Genomic DNA, 16227 nt, shown 5'->3' with positions numbered 1-16227 from the left:
GTTTCATTTCTAATTTTGAAGTTTAACATTTCTGTGAAATCAATATCTCAATAGAATTATATAAAAGTAAATCAAGAAGTATTTTTATAAATACTTCAGGTATTTATAAAAAGATAGACCATATAATATGTTAAGCTCTGTACAGCATGTGAAGCTGAACAGCTAAATTAATGAACAATATACATACTACCATTCCCCCTCCCACTGTTTGCTGTTTGCCAAACAAAGTTTATGGCTTATCTTATTGCCTGATCCTTATTATTCGTTTGAGATTTTCAGAAATTTAGGATATTATCAGGTGCAAGCAACATAAAAGATCCACACATGAAAGGTTCAACTTAACTACTTTATTGTATTCATTTCTGCCTATAATACAAGAATCTCACCACACTGCTTGCCCTTCCTTGAGAACAAAGAGATAAAGTTCCATGGAACTTGGGGGGGCAGTCCTAGGTCTTTTGCAGCTGTGCACAGGCTCCAGTGTAACTCCCCACTTGATCCCATTCTCTTGCCTGGCTGACAGTTTCCAAAAGAGGTATACCTAAAAATTACCATCAGTTACAAGTTCATTTGTATAAACCCAAAATGTCAACTATTTCAGGTTTGAAAAATGCAATAAGCAATAAAGTTGGATTAAACACTGCAGAATTGATAATAAACTGGAAGGAGATGTAATTATTTTTATTATTTTTTCCCTTGCCTTTATTTTTATTCTAGGCAGCAAACATACCTAATTTCCTTCCTCCTCCTTTTTCCCATAACAATAACCCTGCAAGTTGTGTTGGGCAGAGAAAGAACAACCGGCGCAAAGTCACACAGCTGGCTTTCATGACTTAATATAGGCCTAGATCTCCCAGTTTCAAGTCTGGTGTCTTAATCAGGACCAACAAACTCTCATTAATGTGCTCATTAACCATTTTAGAGTATTATAAGAATTCCAATTGACAGGGAAGCAATAAAGCAGAAAAAAGGCTGGCTTAAACTACAGATCTGTTTCTTGGTGGGAGATTTAATCTTGGCTGCTATGCATTTTAATTTTTGTATTGTAATTGCTTCTATTTTTTAAATTTTGTTCCTCATCCAGAGTTGCTTGGTGAGATGGCCAGCCGTACAAATAAAGATAAACTAAAATAAAATTGTCCTAAACTCATTGCTAATATAAAAGAGAGGAAAATAAAATATGACAAAGGAAGTAGACACCATAGTTTTAATAGCAATAACAGTAGAAAAAAGTTTATGCAACTGTTGCCTCCATTTGTACTTCAAGTCATGCAATCAATCCACACCAGGATCACTGAAAAGCTGCCAGCTATTAAAAGTGCTATAGTCTGTCCCTTTCGCACAACCCAATAACAAAATATAATAAACATCAGGGTTTTTTTCTCATAGAACGCTCAGAACGGAGTTCCAGCACCTTTTTTGGATGGAACCTTGTAGGGTAGGCAAGGCGGGATGTATGACATATGTGAGTTCTGGCACCTTTTTCTTTTACAAAAAAGCACTGATAAACATAGTCATCTGGGAAATTTAAGGGCAACAATTATATCTTGGACTGCAAGGCGATCAAACCGGTCAGTCCTAGAGGAGATCAATCCTGACTGCTCTTTAGAAGGCCAGATCCTGAAGCTAAAACTCACCTAATGAGAAGGAAGGACTCACTGGAGAAGAGCCTAATGCTGGGAAAGTTTGAGGGCAATAGAAGAAGGGGACGACAGAGAATGAGGTGGCTGGATGGAGTCACTGAAGCAGTAGGCGTGAGCTTAAATGGACTCCAGAAGATGGTAGAGGGCAGGAAGGCCTGGAGGAATGTTGTCCATAGGGTCGCGATGGGTCGGACACGACTTCGCAGCTAACAACAACAACAACAACAATTATATCTAAGGCAAATAAAGCGGACGTTTTCCATAGTTCCTTCGTAAGTCCCTGTTGCCTTTAAAAAGAGCCCGTCTATAATTGAAACTCAGTTGCAAGGCCCCAAATACCACTGCAGAGATTCAGTAAGCCAGGGGTCTTCAAACTTGGCCCTTTTATGACTTGTGGACTTCAACTCCCAGAATTCCTCAGCCAGCTTTGAAGCCAAGTTTGAAGACCCCTGCAGTAAGCATTTCGAGAATGACGTATGGCTTTTTTTTTCATAATTCACGCCTTCCATAAACGGGGAAAAAATAACCAGCGTGGAAAACTCAAGCGGAGATTCGTCTTTCTGAAGAAGAAATAAATTAATATCCGGTTGAAACATTCTCACCCGGCAGTCATTTGCTCCAAGGGGGGGAGGGGGTTTACTAAGCTCTTGTCAATCAGCCCTCAATGAGCTCATTGCTATCTTAATATTTGCGAGATCCAGTTTCCCCACTCTATAATTTTAGACGAATCGCGGCAACGGGACAACCGCCACGATAGGGAGGACCCGCGAAGGTAGGGTGGGGGGGGGGCAGGCTGCAGCGCCACACGGAGCACACACAGACGGGACTCTACGCGCGCCCCCCCCCCAAGAAAACGCCCTCCGACGGGACCCGAGCCCCACAAGGCTCCGCCTCGCCCCCCCCTCCTACCGAAACCCCCGCCAGGCTGACAGGCACCCCGCCCCTTTTTCGCCAGCCAGACTGGCCGCCCTTCCAGCCAATAGGAGAACGCACAGCCCTCACTGACGGCTGCTGGGCGGTCGCGGGGAAGCGCCGAGGCGGGATTTCCTGAGCCTGTCGGGGGTGCGCTGAGGAAGGCGGGAGCGAGTCCGTCGGCTGGGTGCGCTGAGGGTTTGGCCTGGCTTGGGAAGACTCGGCCGCCGACATGCCCGGCATAGACAAGCTGCCTATCGAAGAGGCGCTGGAAGACAGTCCTCAGGTGAGGAGCCCGCGCGGCGGCAGGTGGCGGAGGGAGGGAGGGAGGGAGGGTGGTCGAGCGAGCCCGGCCCCTTCTGCCTCTCTTCCAGGAGGCTTCCTTCGCCCCGCCGCGGCTCGGAGGCCGTAAAGAGCCTGTTGCCGGGAAAGGCGAGAAGGGCTCAAGCCAGGGGACAAGATGCGTTAGGAACCGCCGTCTTTTCCTCCGGCTCCCTCGGCGGGGAGGCCAGGGCTCCGCCTTAAAAACCGGCAGGGCCGGTGCAGGGCTGCGCTACGTGAGCTTCTCGCCTGTAAAAGGTGCCGGCTTCCTTTGGAAAAGGTGGCGGAGCAGCAGGAGGGGGGGGAGCCGCGGCTGTTAACTGCGGGGCCGGTTGTGGGAGAGAGAGAGACCGCGGAGCGCCCCGCCGCGGCGCTTCGCTAGCGCTTTATAGTCACTTCTGCCGAAGTTAAAGGGAGCGTTGATTGTACACCATTACACGGTGTGATTATCTCAGATTCCCCGGCACACCCTCTTTCAGGCGAATTCAGGCAAGATGATTTATGTCAGCAGCTTTGAAGTATCGAGAATTAATAAAACTTGGCTACCCCTGAAACCTGTTTGCCTTTGCCAGTGCTGTATGCCAGCGTTTCCCAACCTTAGGAACTTGAAGATGCGTGGACTTCAACTCCCAGAATTCCCCAGCCAGCATAGCTGGCTGGGGAATTCTGGGAGTTGAAGTCCACGCATCTTCAAGTTCCTAAGGTTGGGAAACGCTGCTGTATGCATAATTGTTTGTAATTAGCGTAGTTAAGTGTGTCTGGATATTTAGGATTGAGTGAGAGGTGGGACTATGAACAATTATGACATTATTTCTGTTGTACTTATCCTCCAAGCAATAGTGAAGATGTATAAAATTCTTCTGATTTGTTTCAGCATTAAAAGTTGGTACTGTGCCTAGATAGGAATGCTTCATACTCCAATATGAAGTACAGGTAGTCCTCCGCTTACGACCACAATTGAGCCCAAAATTTCTTTTTTTTTTTTATTGAAAAGTTTTAAGATACAATTTTCCTTTAAAAAACCCCCCTTCCCCCTCCCTCCTCCCCCCCTACCTCCCCCCCTCCCCCCCTCCCCCCCCACTTCCCAGAGCTAAATACAAGGTATATATATAAAAAAAGCAAACATAAACAACCATATACTAACAACTATAAATTCTAAAATCCATCACTCTCTAGCTTATATAGGATAAAACAAACCTTAGCAATATTAAATATATATAAAAAACTAAAATAAAAAAAGAAACACTCTCTAGCTTATATAGGATAAAACAAACCTTAATAGTATTAAATATATATTAAAAACAAAAAAAAGGAAAAAAAACCCCAAGATAGAAAGAGAAAAAGAAAAAGAAAAAAAAGGAAAAAAGAGTTATTCAAATACTACATAATACTTCCCAACCCTATACTTATCCTAAATAGACTCCATCCATTTTGTCCATTCCATGATATAACGTTCTTACAGATAATCTTTCAAATTAACCAAAATCTTCACCACCTCAACCAAATCAGAAAACTTTAAAGTCAACTCTTCTATAATCGGCCGTTCCTCTTCCAGTGCCACATCTATAATTATTCCAAACAAAAAAAAAAAAATTGCGAACAAAACTTTAACCTCCATTTGAGAATCTTCTGTATATTCCACCAAATTGAGCCCAAAATTTCTGTTGCTAAGTGAAACATTTGTTAAATGAATTTTGCTCCGTTTTACAACCTTTCTTCCATACTTGCTAAGTGAATCAGTGCAGTTATTAGTAACATGGTTGTTGAGTGAATCTGGCTTCCCCATTGACTTTGCTTGTCAGAAGGTTGCAAAAGGGGATCACATGGCCCTGGGACACTGCAGCTGTCATAAATATGAGTCAGTTGCTAAGGATCCGAATTTTGATCATGTGACTATGGGGATGCTACAACGGTTGTAAGTGTGAAAAATTGTCATAATTCACTTTTTCCAGTTCTGTTAGAACTTTGCATGATCACTAACTGAACTGTTTTAAGTCGAGGACTACCTGTATTGACCAGTATCCCATCAATTGCTGCAAAAAACAAGAAGTAGGAAAATCTTTTTAAAACTTCCTATGATCTGTTGTACACTGTATCTGAGGATCACCTTTCAGTCTTCGTATGGTCTTAGCTATAGCAATTATATTGATAGGCAAGATAGATGCAGCTTTGGTAAAATATTCTTTATTGTGGGATTGGGTTCAGTTTTTAAATATACTGGTATAATGCCCTGAATTTACATGGTATTCGGCTCTTTACATCTTTCTTCTATTAATCTTTACAGTCCCCCACTTTTGAGAATTCTTTAAAACCCAGTTTTTAATAGCGTATTTTTTCTGCAAGTGCCAGTGATCATTTAAAGACATTACCTCTAATAAATATGCATACAACTCCATTTTTTTAAGTTGCCCATTTAAAACACTCCTTGAGATTAAAGTTAACACATTGTTTACAACAATTCAGATTCAGCAATTGGATCTCTACAGGGAAGGAACCTTTCCCCACTTACCTTTTTATTTGCTTTAGTGGAACTTGAAGGATTCTAGAAAAATACTTAACACTTGTGTTGTGTATTATTGATAATAGATTTGACTTATTTATCATATTAATATTTATCACTTTTAAATTCAGATATTCAGATTTGAGATAATAAATGTAGTAGTAAATACATTTTACCCTTTGTTGCACTGGTTCAAAAGTTTAGTTAGGGTGTTCTTTCTTATTAGATCCAGATTAATGTTTTTGCTTCATTTTGTTATGCAAATACAGCTAATCTATTTTTATACAAAAACATATTGTTTTTATGTTAAAAAGCAATTAAGTATCATTTGGTTATTATAATATAAAGTGTCCTGCTTCCCCTCCTGTTAGGAACAGGTAAAATTGGTTTTAACTCCAAGTTGATATAATCAGCTTCAGGTCTTATCTGCTAAAATAACCATGACACTGATTCAGTTCTTTGTGTGCCAAGGACACCATCCATGCTGTGGTATATTGTACCTGTTACACAGCATTGTTCAAGATTACAGCAGTGCAGTTTAAAACTTTTTCTTGGTCAAGAACATATCCAGGGAAAGATTCTACTTCTTCAAGAGTTCTGAGTATACTATTTGTTCTGCTAAAGACACCTAGGTACTGCATGCAATTCATAATCCTAGTTAGATTCTGCAGAAGTTGCTCCCCATATATGTTCTATATCTCTAAACCTCCTCAGCATTGGTATAAACAGAAAAGCAGAGTACAAGACTTGCAGTACTGCAAGAATATTACAGTATGGGATGCTTCCACTTAAAATACAAGCCAGCAAGTCATGTCCTTTTCTGGAATATTCCATTCCATTTGCTTCTCCACTCTTCTTCCTCTGCGCCCCACCACTTAGATCTTCAGCAGGCTTTGATCATTGAAAATATTCTCATTGAGTTCATTACTGTATTTCATTTTCTCCCGCTCTTTAAAAAATGTTTTCTTTAAAAATGCCTTTTTTAATACTTTGGCAAATCTTGGGATCTCCCCAAGCCTACTGATATTTCGTTAATGTTTGTAAATGATGTCATTTTGGTTTCACAAGGCACAGAATGAGTTTTCAATTAGAAAAAAGAATTCAATAAGTTGATTCAATCATTTATTAAAAACAAAGGTTGAAATTTAAGCATGTACTTTAAATGTGATTGCGTGTATGGATAGAGAGGTAGAGCTTTCAGATCTAGGCTGCAAATTTAAAGTTGTCTTTATCTCTTTGATGCAATCTATCGTTTGGTGGATTTTTGCATCCCAGTTCTGTTGCTTTTAAGAAAGTGGAAATACCTGTAATTCTGTAAATATAATTAATTTAAAATTGCATTAAAACTAGCTAAAGGCCAATTGTCTAATTAGTCTAGTCTTTTGTAATTTCCATAATTGGGACAACACTTTGTCCCTGGAAATACCAGCCAACATTATTTAGCAAAGCTCTCTGTATTACATTATGTGTACCCCCTCTACTTCAACATTCTGTGTCCTAGAGTGGTCAGCCCAAATAAAATGTTTCACAAGGAATGCCTCCTGAAGATTTGCCTTATAACTGGAAATGTAAATTGTCTTTGAAGAGAGAGACTTTAGTTTCTCTGTTTCATATAACCCTGAGGATCCTATTCTCTGTAAGACTTTGTAAGGTTTAAAAATTCACAGTATTTGTATTCTTTCCCAAAATATACTTTGTATCTTGAATCATTATCAATTGGTTAATGAGAATTTAAAAGGAAAATTTCTTGTCTATTCATTCTATTCATACAAATGTAAATTCTATAAACTGTTGTTAGATTCTTGGAAGGATTTATTTTAGCTATCCCCTGTTTCTACAGTATTTATAACCAGCTATCCATCTGTAAAAGGACAGTACTCTTACTCTATTACTGTTCAGTTTCCACATAAGTCAGTGAGGAGCAGTTTGAAAAGCCAGCATTAAATAGTAGTTTAATATTATAAAGCTTAACTTGAGTTATACTTTATCATTTGGAGAATATATTTATTCTTTGAATTTATTTTAGCTAAGAAACAGCAACTTTGACATAGCTATGTGGTAAGCAGTGTAGAGCTTGACCCAAAGGAAATTTTATCTTGTATCTAAATTTGAACTTCAGTATAAAATAAATTTAAACTGTATAGTAGTAAATTTTTATAACCGGCAAAAACGTAAAGCTCAAATATTTATTATGCCCTATCATTGTTGGTCATAAAAAAGAATAGTAAATGAACTACTTTATTGAAAGGAACTTAAACTGTTACCATGCCAGCATACTTTGTTTTAATGAAGTGCATGTAGACTTTAAAAAGTGCTTTCTGCCAGGTAATTTTTAGAAATGTTTTGAATGCTGATTCTGTCTTACCCATACACGAAATAAAACTTTACTAAATGTAGCTGCAATAGTGCAGTTGCAATATTATAACATTTATGTTGTTTTCTTTTTAGACACGATCTTTGCTGGGTGTATTTGAAGAAGATGCTGCTGCAATTTCCAGATATATCAACCAGTTGTATAAAGCTATGCACCGAATTTATGATGCACAGGTATGACTGTAAAATGCAGAAATTAATTAACCTTAAATTATTTCTCCAAATTTTTATCACTGATACGATTGTACAGGTAGTTATTGACTTTTGAGCCCAAAATTTCCATTGCCAAGCAAGGCAGTTATTAAGTGAATTTTATCCCTTTTTATGAGATTTCTTGCCACAGTTATTAAGTGAATGTCTGCAGTTGTTAAATTAGTAGCATAGTTGTTAAGTGGATGTAGCTTCCCAATTGACTTCGCTTCTTAGAAGGTCGTAAAAGGTGACCATATGACCCCGGGACACTGCTGCCATCATAAATATAGGCCAGTTGCCAAGCATCCGAATTTTGATAAAAATGACCATGGGGGTGCTGCAACGGTTATAAGTGTGGAAAATGGTCATAAGTCATTTTTTTCCAGTGCCATTGTAACTGAACAGTCACAAAATGAGTGGTTGTAAATCTAAGACTATGTGGAACCAAATTTTAATTCCTGGGATTTTAGTAACTGGTTGGAAGTATACGTGAATGTGGAAAAAAAGAATGAAAAGAAAAAAAAAGAAATAACACTTTTCCTTTAATATTTCCATGTTAATTGTTTACAAATAACATGAATAAATAGCTTATAAGTTCTTCAGAAGTTTCTAACAAGAATATAGGTGTAAGGATTTTTATGCAACAATTTAAGTTATTATATGTATTGTATAATATGATTTATGTTGGACAGATTCTTAACAAATCTTAACATCAAATTGGAAACCCCACCTTAAGCCTAACTGCAACAGTCTAATTTATCTCCTGAGCAGTCAGGCTTTGTGATTGCCCAACAGGTAAACCAATCGATAAGGTGATTTATGCTGAATATATGTCCCAAGATATGTCATTAAAAAGGAAAAAAAATTCTCACAAAAAAAGCCTATTGTTAAGCTGTGTGCAAGTTTAAGATAATGTTGATAATTTGTGGTCTCCCTTCAGCTTCCTGCATGAAAACCTACATTTGCATGTATGTACTCTTAAAAACTTTCCATCTTCTGCAAGTAATTTTGAATCTGCACAGATTAAGGATCCTACAGATATGCAGCACTTTTCTTTTTGCTTGTTGATTTTACTTCCAAATCTTTTAGTACAGTTTAATTTTTGTTATTAGAGAGACTGCTTTATTTTCTATTAGGAGTAATAGGTCATTCAGAATTCTCAGAATTTGATTAATTTTTGTTTGTTTAGATCAGGGGTAGGCAACCTCGGCTCTTTTATGACTCATGGACTTCAACTCCCAGAATTCCTGAGCCAGCATCCCTGGCTCAGGAATTCTGGGAGTTGAAGTCCATGAGTCATAAAAGAGCCAAGGTTGCCTACCCCTGGTTTAGATGTATGCTTACTGTTTTAAAAGTGTGTATGCTATTCTATGACTGTCTGCAATCATTCCACTTTAAAAATGGGAAATTACAATTGTGTTACAAAAGCATACACATTTAGTTAAAGAGACACTGTTTAACTCTAATTAATTTATTTTATATTGTACTTCTGTTGTCATTTATATTTGAAAAATCTTTTTAAAATCAGAATAAATTCTCTTTTTCAGAATGAACTCAGTGCGGCAACACATTTGACTTCAAAGCTTCTAAAAGAATATGAGAAGCAGGTAGAGTCACTTATAAAATGAAAATGCTGTGTTTGATCCAGGTTGAATGGGTTAATTACAGACTACCCTAACCTGTTTTTGCCTAGTTTGTAGCATTTTATATAAATTCCTCCTATATGTTTTAACAGTAGCTTAGCACATAGAAATTAAATTCATTTTTTACACTTTCTTATTCTTATAAGACCTCTTACACTTTATTTCTGCTCAGTTCTTATTACTAAGATCACACATTTTATCACATATCTATCCTGCAACAATCAAATGCCTCCTGGTAGCTTACAAACAAGTAAGACATTAAAACATGCATGGAGTAATTAAAACATGAGAGGTTTATCTATCTATAATAACACAAAAATAACAAATAGAAATACAGAAAGGGGAAAACAGATGAAAATAAGTTGAAACTGCCATAAATAGACAAATGTTTTTTTTATCAAAAGGTCATATTTTAATTTAACACCATGATTTACTAGACTTTGTGGATGTGCGAATGTGTCTGTGAATGCGCGTGCAGAATTTGCCTGGCCAACAGGTGTTTTCTATATCTTTTAAATATAACAATACGATATATATAAATTTAACAGGCATTAGCAACTTACAGTGCTCTGAGATTATTATTTTCGAGCAATGTTAAATATGTACATGTTATTAGGCCTTTGGAATGTTACTGTGTTTTTTAGAGTGCAAAAATCAATAAATATGGAATTTAAAATGGGGTTTTGTTTTGGTAGCGCTTTCCTTTGGGTGGTGATGATGAAGTTATGAATTCTACTCTTCAGCAGTTTGCCAAAGTGATAGATGAGGTAAGTCTTCCCTTCTAAAAATCTATCAGCCTATTTTCCATGGATGTAACTTTTATATCACTCCATTTCTAAGGACTGAACAGTTTACAGTATTAAAATCAAAGACTAAAAAACTGAAAAAATGCCATTATAACTAATCAATTTGAGGCTTCATTATTCAGGGTAACATAATCTTATTACTTCCCAAATGCTTTTCAGAAGATCCCTTTTTGTGGCTCTCAGAAAATGTTGCCATTCTGTATACATTGGGATAATCCATCCACAAAGTGACAGTGGAATGAGTAAAGGCTTCTACTTCTGAACTGTCCCTAGTTAGTACACAAGTTGTAACTGCAAATGTATTTGCTGTTCACGCAGAACAGCATCAGTTCAGGAGGAGGGATTCGTTACATATCACCTCCATCTGCAGAAGTGTTGCCCCATACATGATCAAAGTTTTACTTAGCTTCCAAATCAAAATGCCCTGGTTCCAAATCAGTCTTAATAGGATTCAATCTGAGTCTCTTTCTCTCTATCCAGGTCATAGCAGACTTCGGGTACCTGGTCAAAATTTCTACCACATGCCTTGTCTGACTCAGAATGAAGATACATATATGGAAATCATCAGAAAATAGATGATATTCTACTTGTTAATGGATGACTTCTTCCAACAGCTTCATGTAGATATTAAATTGTAGGGAAAAGGATTAAACCTCTGGCACCTCCGAGGCCAAAAACCTGACTTTTCCCCAGTCACCATCACCAACTAGAATTGGCCACTTAGGAATATCATCCCTTCCATCCCAACAGTTGTAGTTGGTTGAAGAGGATACCATAGTCACAGCTGTTGAGAAATCCAACAGAAACAGAATAGTTGCACTATCTCCATTGTAGATTACCAAAGGTAATGAACGAGAATGCTCAATGAGATTTTGGTCTGATGCCCAGACCTAAATCTCAACTAAATAATTGTTTCATTCTCAGTAACCATGGTCCAGTAACTTTCCCTAAAAGGCAAATATGGAGACTGGATGACAAATTTGTCAGTTGCTAGGTGAAGTGATGATTTCTTGTGGCGGGGATACACCACTACCTCTTTCAAGACAGGAGCAATACTATTTCCTGAAGGATACAATTGCCATCACCCATGCCCAGTCTCTATCATCTCTATCATGTCTCAGCTGCTTTTACCAATCAGGTAGGGCAGGTATTTGATTCACAGATGGCAGATCTAGTAGCATGGAGGACTCTGTTTACCTCCTGAGGATCCACATGCTCAAACTGTTCCAGATAACTCCACAAAAAGACGTCTTTATCAGTTCCAAACAAACATAGTTCTATGTTAACCATGTCATTGCTTTTTTAATTTTAGGCTATCATTGTCACAAATCACAGTGAACCTGGGCCAGTACAAATGTCTTGGCCACCCCTGTTCTGTTCAAATTAATTGGAAGGTGATTGGTAATGCTGTAATCATGTTTACAGTCTTCCCACTTGTCAGAAAGAAAGCTGGAAGACTACCACTTATCCCCACTTCCTGAACTTTTGAATTTTTGAAAAAAAAAACTCCTACAATGGCATGGTTAGAATTGGTTTCACCTCCAATAGGTTCAAGGAAATTGGATACACTGCCATTATTTCTGCCTCTTCTTCATGTTTTTGTGCGCCATATGGAAGTTGAAAACAAATAACCAAGAGAAGGCCCATTTTTGAAAGCCTCTTTAAGATTTTGTCTTGATCAGATTAGATTAGATTAGATTTATTAAATTTATATGCCGCCCTTCTCCCTAAGGACTCAGGGCGGCTCACAACAAAAAAATTTAAGAATGGAATACAAAATTTAAAAAAGAATTAAACAGTAAATGTAATAGATACATGACAATTTAACTCAATAAAAGCCTAATTTAAAAAGCATATTCAGTCCAAACCCGCTTGTCGGAAAGTCCGAAGGTCAGGGGCCGTCCGCAACTCCGGAGGCAGTTCATTCCAGAGGGTCGGCACACCCACAGAGAAGGCTCTCCCTGGGGGGCACCAGATGGCATTGCCTGGCCGACGGCACCCTGAGGAGGCCGACTCTGTGGGAGCGAACCGGGCGATGGGAGGTTGATAATGGCAGCAGGTGGTCTCACAAGTACCCTGGGCCTAAGCCATGTAGGGCTTTAAAGGTTATTACCAGCACCTTGAATCACACCCAGAGGGTAACCGGAAGCCAATGCAGCTCGCGGAGGAGTGGTGTAACATGGGAGTATCAAGATACTCCCATAAGCACCCGCATGGCCGCATTTTGCGCCACCTGAAGCCTCCGGGTGCACTTCAAGGGCAGCCCCATGTAAAGAGCATTGCAGTAATCCAGGCGAGAAGTGACGAGGGCATGGGTAATCGTGTATAGGGCATCTTGGTCCAAAAAGGGGCGCAACTGGCACACTAGGCGAACCTGTGCAAAGACCCCCCTGGTCACGGCTGTTAGATGAACTTCCAAATTAAGCCGTGAATCCAGGAGGACACCCAAGTTGCGGGCCCTTTCTGAGGGGGGCAGTTCCTCCCTCCCATCAAAAGAGATGGAACTTGTTGAACCATACGAGATGCCGGTATCCACAGCCACTCGGTCTTGGAGGGGTTAAGCCTGAGCCTGTTCCTTCCCATCCAGACCCGCACCGCCTCCAGGCACCGGGACATCACGTCAAGGGCATCACTGGGTTGACTAGGGGTGGAGATGGAACAGTTGGGTATCATCCGTATATTGGTGATACCTCACCCCATAGCCACGGATGATCTCACCCAGCGGCTTCATATAGATGTTAAACGAGGGGGGAGAGAACCGACCCCTTTGGCACCCCACAGGAGAGGGGCCTCGGGGTAGATCTCTGTCCCCCTGCCGATACAAACTGCGAACGGCCCGAGAGGTAGGAGGAGAACCACCATAAAACAGTGCCTCCCACTCCCAACCCCTTGAGTCATCGCAGCAAGATACCATGGTCGATGGTATCAAAAGCTGCTAAGAGGTCAAGTAGGACCAGGACAGAGGAGCAGCCAGTCCAGTAAACAGGCTGTAGCGTTCAGTTTATGCATAATCCTGTCCACTTCATCCAGAGTCACAGGGTCAAACTCACCCCAAATGATATCAAGACCTGCCCTCTCCACTCCGCCGGACTCCGCCCAGAGACATTAGAAAAGATAGTGAACCTTTTGGTAACTCATGGGGTGAATTCTAATAATTGTCTGAATTGGGGAGTTACAATATAACTAAAAGTTTATGTTTTTTGCTGTAATGTTAACCATTTCAGGATAAATTGTCCAGTAAGCACAACATCCTTTCCCCTCATTTAAGTGTGATATGCTTAAAAAAATATTGCATTATATACAATGGTAGGCCAGACCGAAAAGAGAGAAGATATGACTGCTGGAACTCTGCTTTATAGAGTATAATAGCAGATTTTTGAAAGCTTGTCAGAATTTAATTCTGCTCCTCTTAACATCAAACAGAACACAGAAAGTCATCTTGAGGGGTTTTCCCCCACTTCTTCCTTTCCAGGAAGTTCCAGACTAAGTTGACATTTACTTCATAGTTATTGCATTCCTTCTTCAAGAGTATCACCATACTTTTCTAAATTATTATGAGGTTTGGGCCCCATGATTTTTCCTTTCCTTTTTATAAGAGACTTCATTTTTTAGAAGTTTTCCGTTTCATAGTCAACAGGATGGTCCGCACAAACAAGGAAAAGCCCCATCCACAGGATGCAGGCAGCACACAAAACCACACACCCTCCAGTCCACAGAAAAACCTCTCTCCACGTAACTGGTCCCTGGTGCCCAAAAGGTTGGGGACATCTGTACTACCTGTTGATTTCCTTTCAGGAATCAATTTAAGAACTGGTCTGTCACCTTTTATATTTTATGTGCCAATAGCCTAGATTCCTTTTACGCAGGTTTGTTTTGTTTTTACACTGTTTCCCAGTGACTAACAAATCTAAGCATCTCCATCTGGAGCCATCCTGCCATAATTGAATTGAGATCTCTGGGCTCTGCCTATCGGGTTGGGTGCACACATGGAACAGACAGCATTTCTAAGACTGTTCTCTTGGCATTCCTGGTTTTGATCTTCTACTTAGGAGTCTAAATTTGGTTTCCAGAACTGGCTAATTATACATTCCAATGTCACTGCTGCTAGCATGGCTGTGATTACTACCTCTTTTGCATCATTATCAAGTGGCTTCTACAGGTGACATGTGATGTCCACAACCTTCACACCATGTAAACTGTCAGTTACACTAGGTAGACTAGGCCATAACATCAACTCTACAAGAGAGTAAGAATTATATTTTATTGAGATAGGCTATAATAATAAAATCTTGCAAGCTTGATTATATTTTACTTCCTTTTCTTTCTATACTTCAGTGAATCAGGGAAGAGCTTGCCTGGGCCTCTTCCAAATATAATCTTGCTTCCTAGGATTTAACGAATGTTCAACCCTATTTGCTTATATATTAGTTCTTGCATATTGCTGTCAAGGTCATCTCCCTTTCTCTCAATACACTGATCCCAACAAACCATTTTTTGAATGGCATAATCCTAATGGCAGGCACCAACCCTTTCTCAATGGGGATATCAAAATGCAGACATATTCTGCCTAAAAGTTAGGATTATAAACCAAAGTTATCATGGTTTGTCATATTGGCTTCTTTGGGTCTTATTTGAATGTAATAAATTATTACATCAGGCTAAACTAATGCTAAACAATATTTTTATCTACTTATGCAAAAAAGAACAGATATAAAAATGCCAGGCTCTGCTGCTTCTTTACCTCATGCTTCAATCAACATTGTTAACATATATAACAAGAGTGAAATATGACAAGTGTTTATATTTTTAGGCAACATTGTGTACTTAATTGTTTTTTTCTTCTTAGCTCAGTTCTTGTCATGCAGTACTATCAACTCAATTAGCAGATGCCATGATGTTCCCCATCACACAGTTCAAAGAAAGAGATCTAAAAGGTACAATAATTGTTGTTGCAAAGAACAGATATCTGGACAATGTCTTATATAACAATAGTTAATATTTATTTCATTTATAGTGGCCTCCTGAAGTCTAATGCTAGCATGGCTGTGATTTAAGAACATTTGTCTCATTGAAAACAGTTTTAGGAAAAAGGGAATGATAAAGGTTAGAGTGTATAAGTGATTGCTCTGCAGAAGTTGCTGAACTACAACTTCCAGCAGTCTCAAGACAGCAAGACTGATAATGGGAGATGCTGGAAGAAATAGTGAGCAGATTTGGAGTGGTTACATTACCAATCCCTATGTCATGTCTGTGTCTGTCTGTCTATCTCTCTACCTATATCCATCCATCCATTTGTCTATCCATTTAGGGACTGAAAAATGGGGTAAATAAAATAGACTAAGTGGCCCCTTTGGTGGAGGCATTTCCATCATTGCTTTTGGAAAGAACTGTATTTCCTTGGAAAGACTGGTACTCAATTTGGGGGACTCTCCTGAACTCCCAGCTGCTGCTCATCTGCTATGCCCAGGTGAAACTTTGCACAGGTTTATTTTGTGTGACACTTGCATCCTTCCTCAACCAGGAGGCCCTTCAGATTGCCATTTACATCCTGGTTTCCTCAGGATTGGATTATTGCAGTGTGCTCTATATGAAGTTACCTTTATAGACTATCCAGAAACTACAATGGTTACAAAAAGCAGTGACACAAACCGTAATAGATATCTCATGTTACATCCATATGCACAGACTGCAGTGGTCAGTGGCTTTCTGGGGGCAATTCAAGGTACTGGTTGCCACCTATAAAGCATAGGGTCTGGTTATTTGAGGGACTTCTTGTTTCCAATTATTATTTATTTTGTTAAATTTATTTACTGCCTATTTCACAAATAATAGGCTAT

General features: G+C 39.2%; 1 protein-coding gene across 2 annotated transcripts in view; it reads left to right on the top strand.

Moving 5' to 3' along the window:
• The first annotated feature begins 2690 nt into the window (after nt 1-2690).
• APPL1 (adaptor protein, phosphotyrosine interacting with PH domain and leucine zipper 1) overlaps nt 2691-16227 on the top strand; it is a 46495-nt gene continuing 32958 nt past the window's right edge. The window contains exons 1-6 of one of the 2 annotated variants that reach the window (XM_083352923.1): nt 2723-2841; nt 3751-3809; nt 7825-7923; nt 9489-9548; nt 10280-10351; nt 15237-15324. In XM_083352923.1, coding sequence (XP_083209049.1) covers nt 7900-7923; nt 9489-9548; nt 10280-10351; nt 15237-15324 — 244 coding nt within the window. In that variant the 5' untranslated portion in view covers nt 2723-2841; nt 3751-3809; nt 7825-7899. Of the gene's footprint in view, nt 2842-3750; nt 3810-7824; nt 7924-9488; nt 9549-10279; nt 10352-15236; nt 15325-16227 lie in introns of both variants that reach the window. The other variant, XM_083352922.1, reaches the window with a different exon arrangement.

Source organism: Vipera ursinii (assembly GCF_947247035.1).
Source record: "Vipera ursinii genome assembly, chromosome: 2".
Lineage (NCBI taxonomy): Eukaryota > Metazoa > Chordata > Lepidosauria > Squamata > Viperidae > Vipera > Vipera ursinii.
This window is presented reverse-complemented; position numbering and strand designations above follow the sequence as displayed.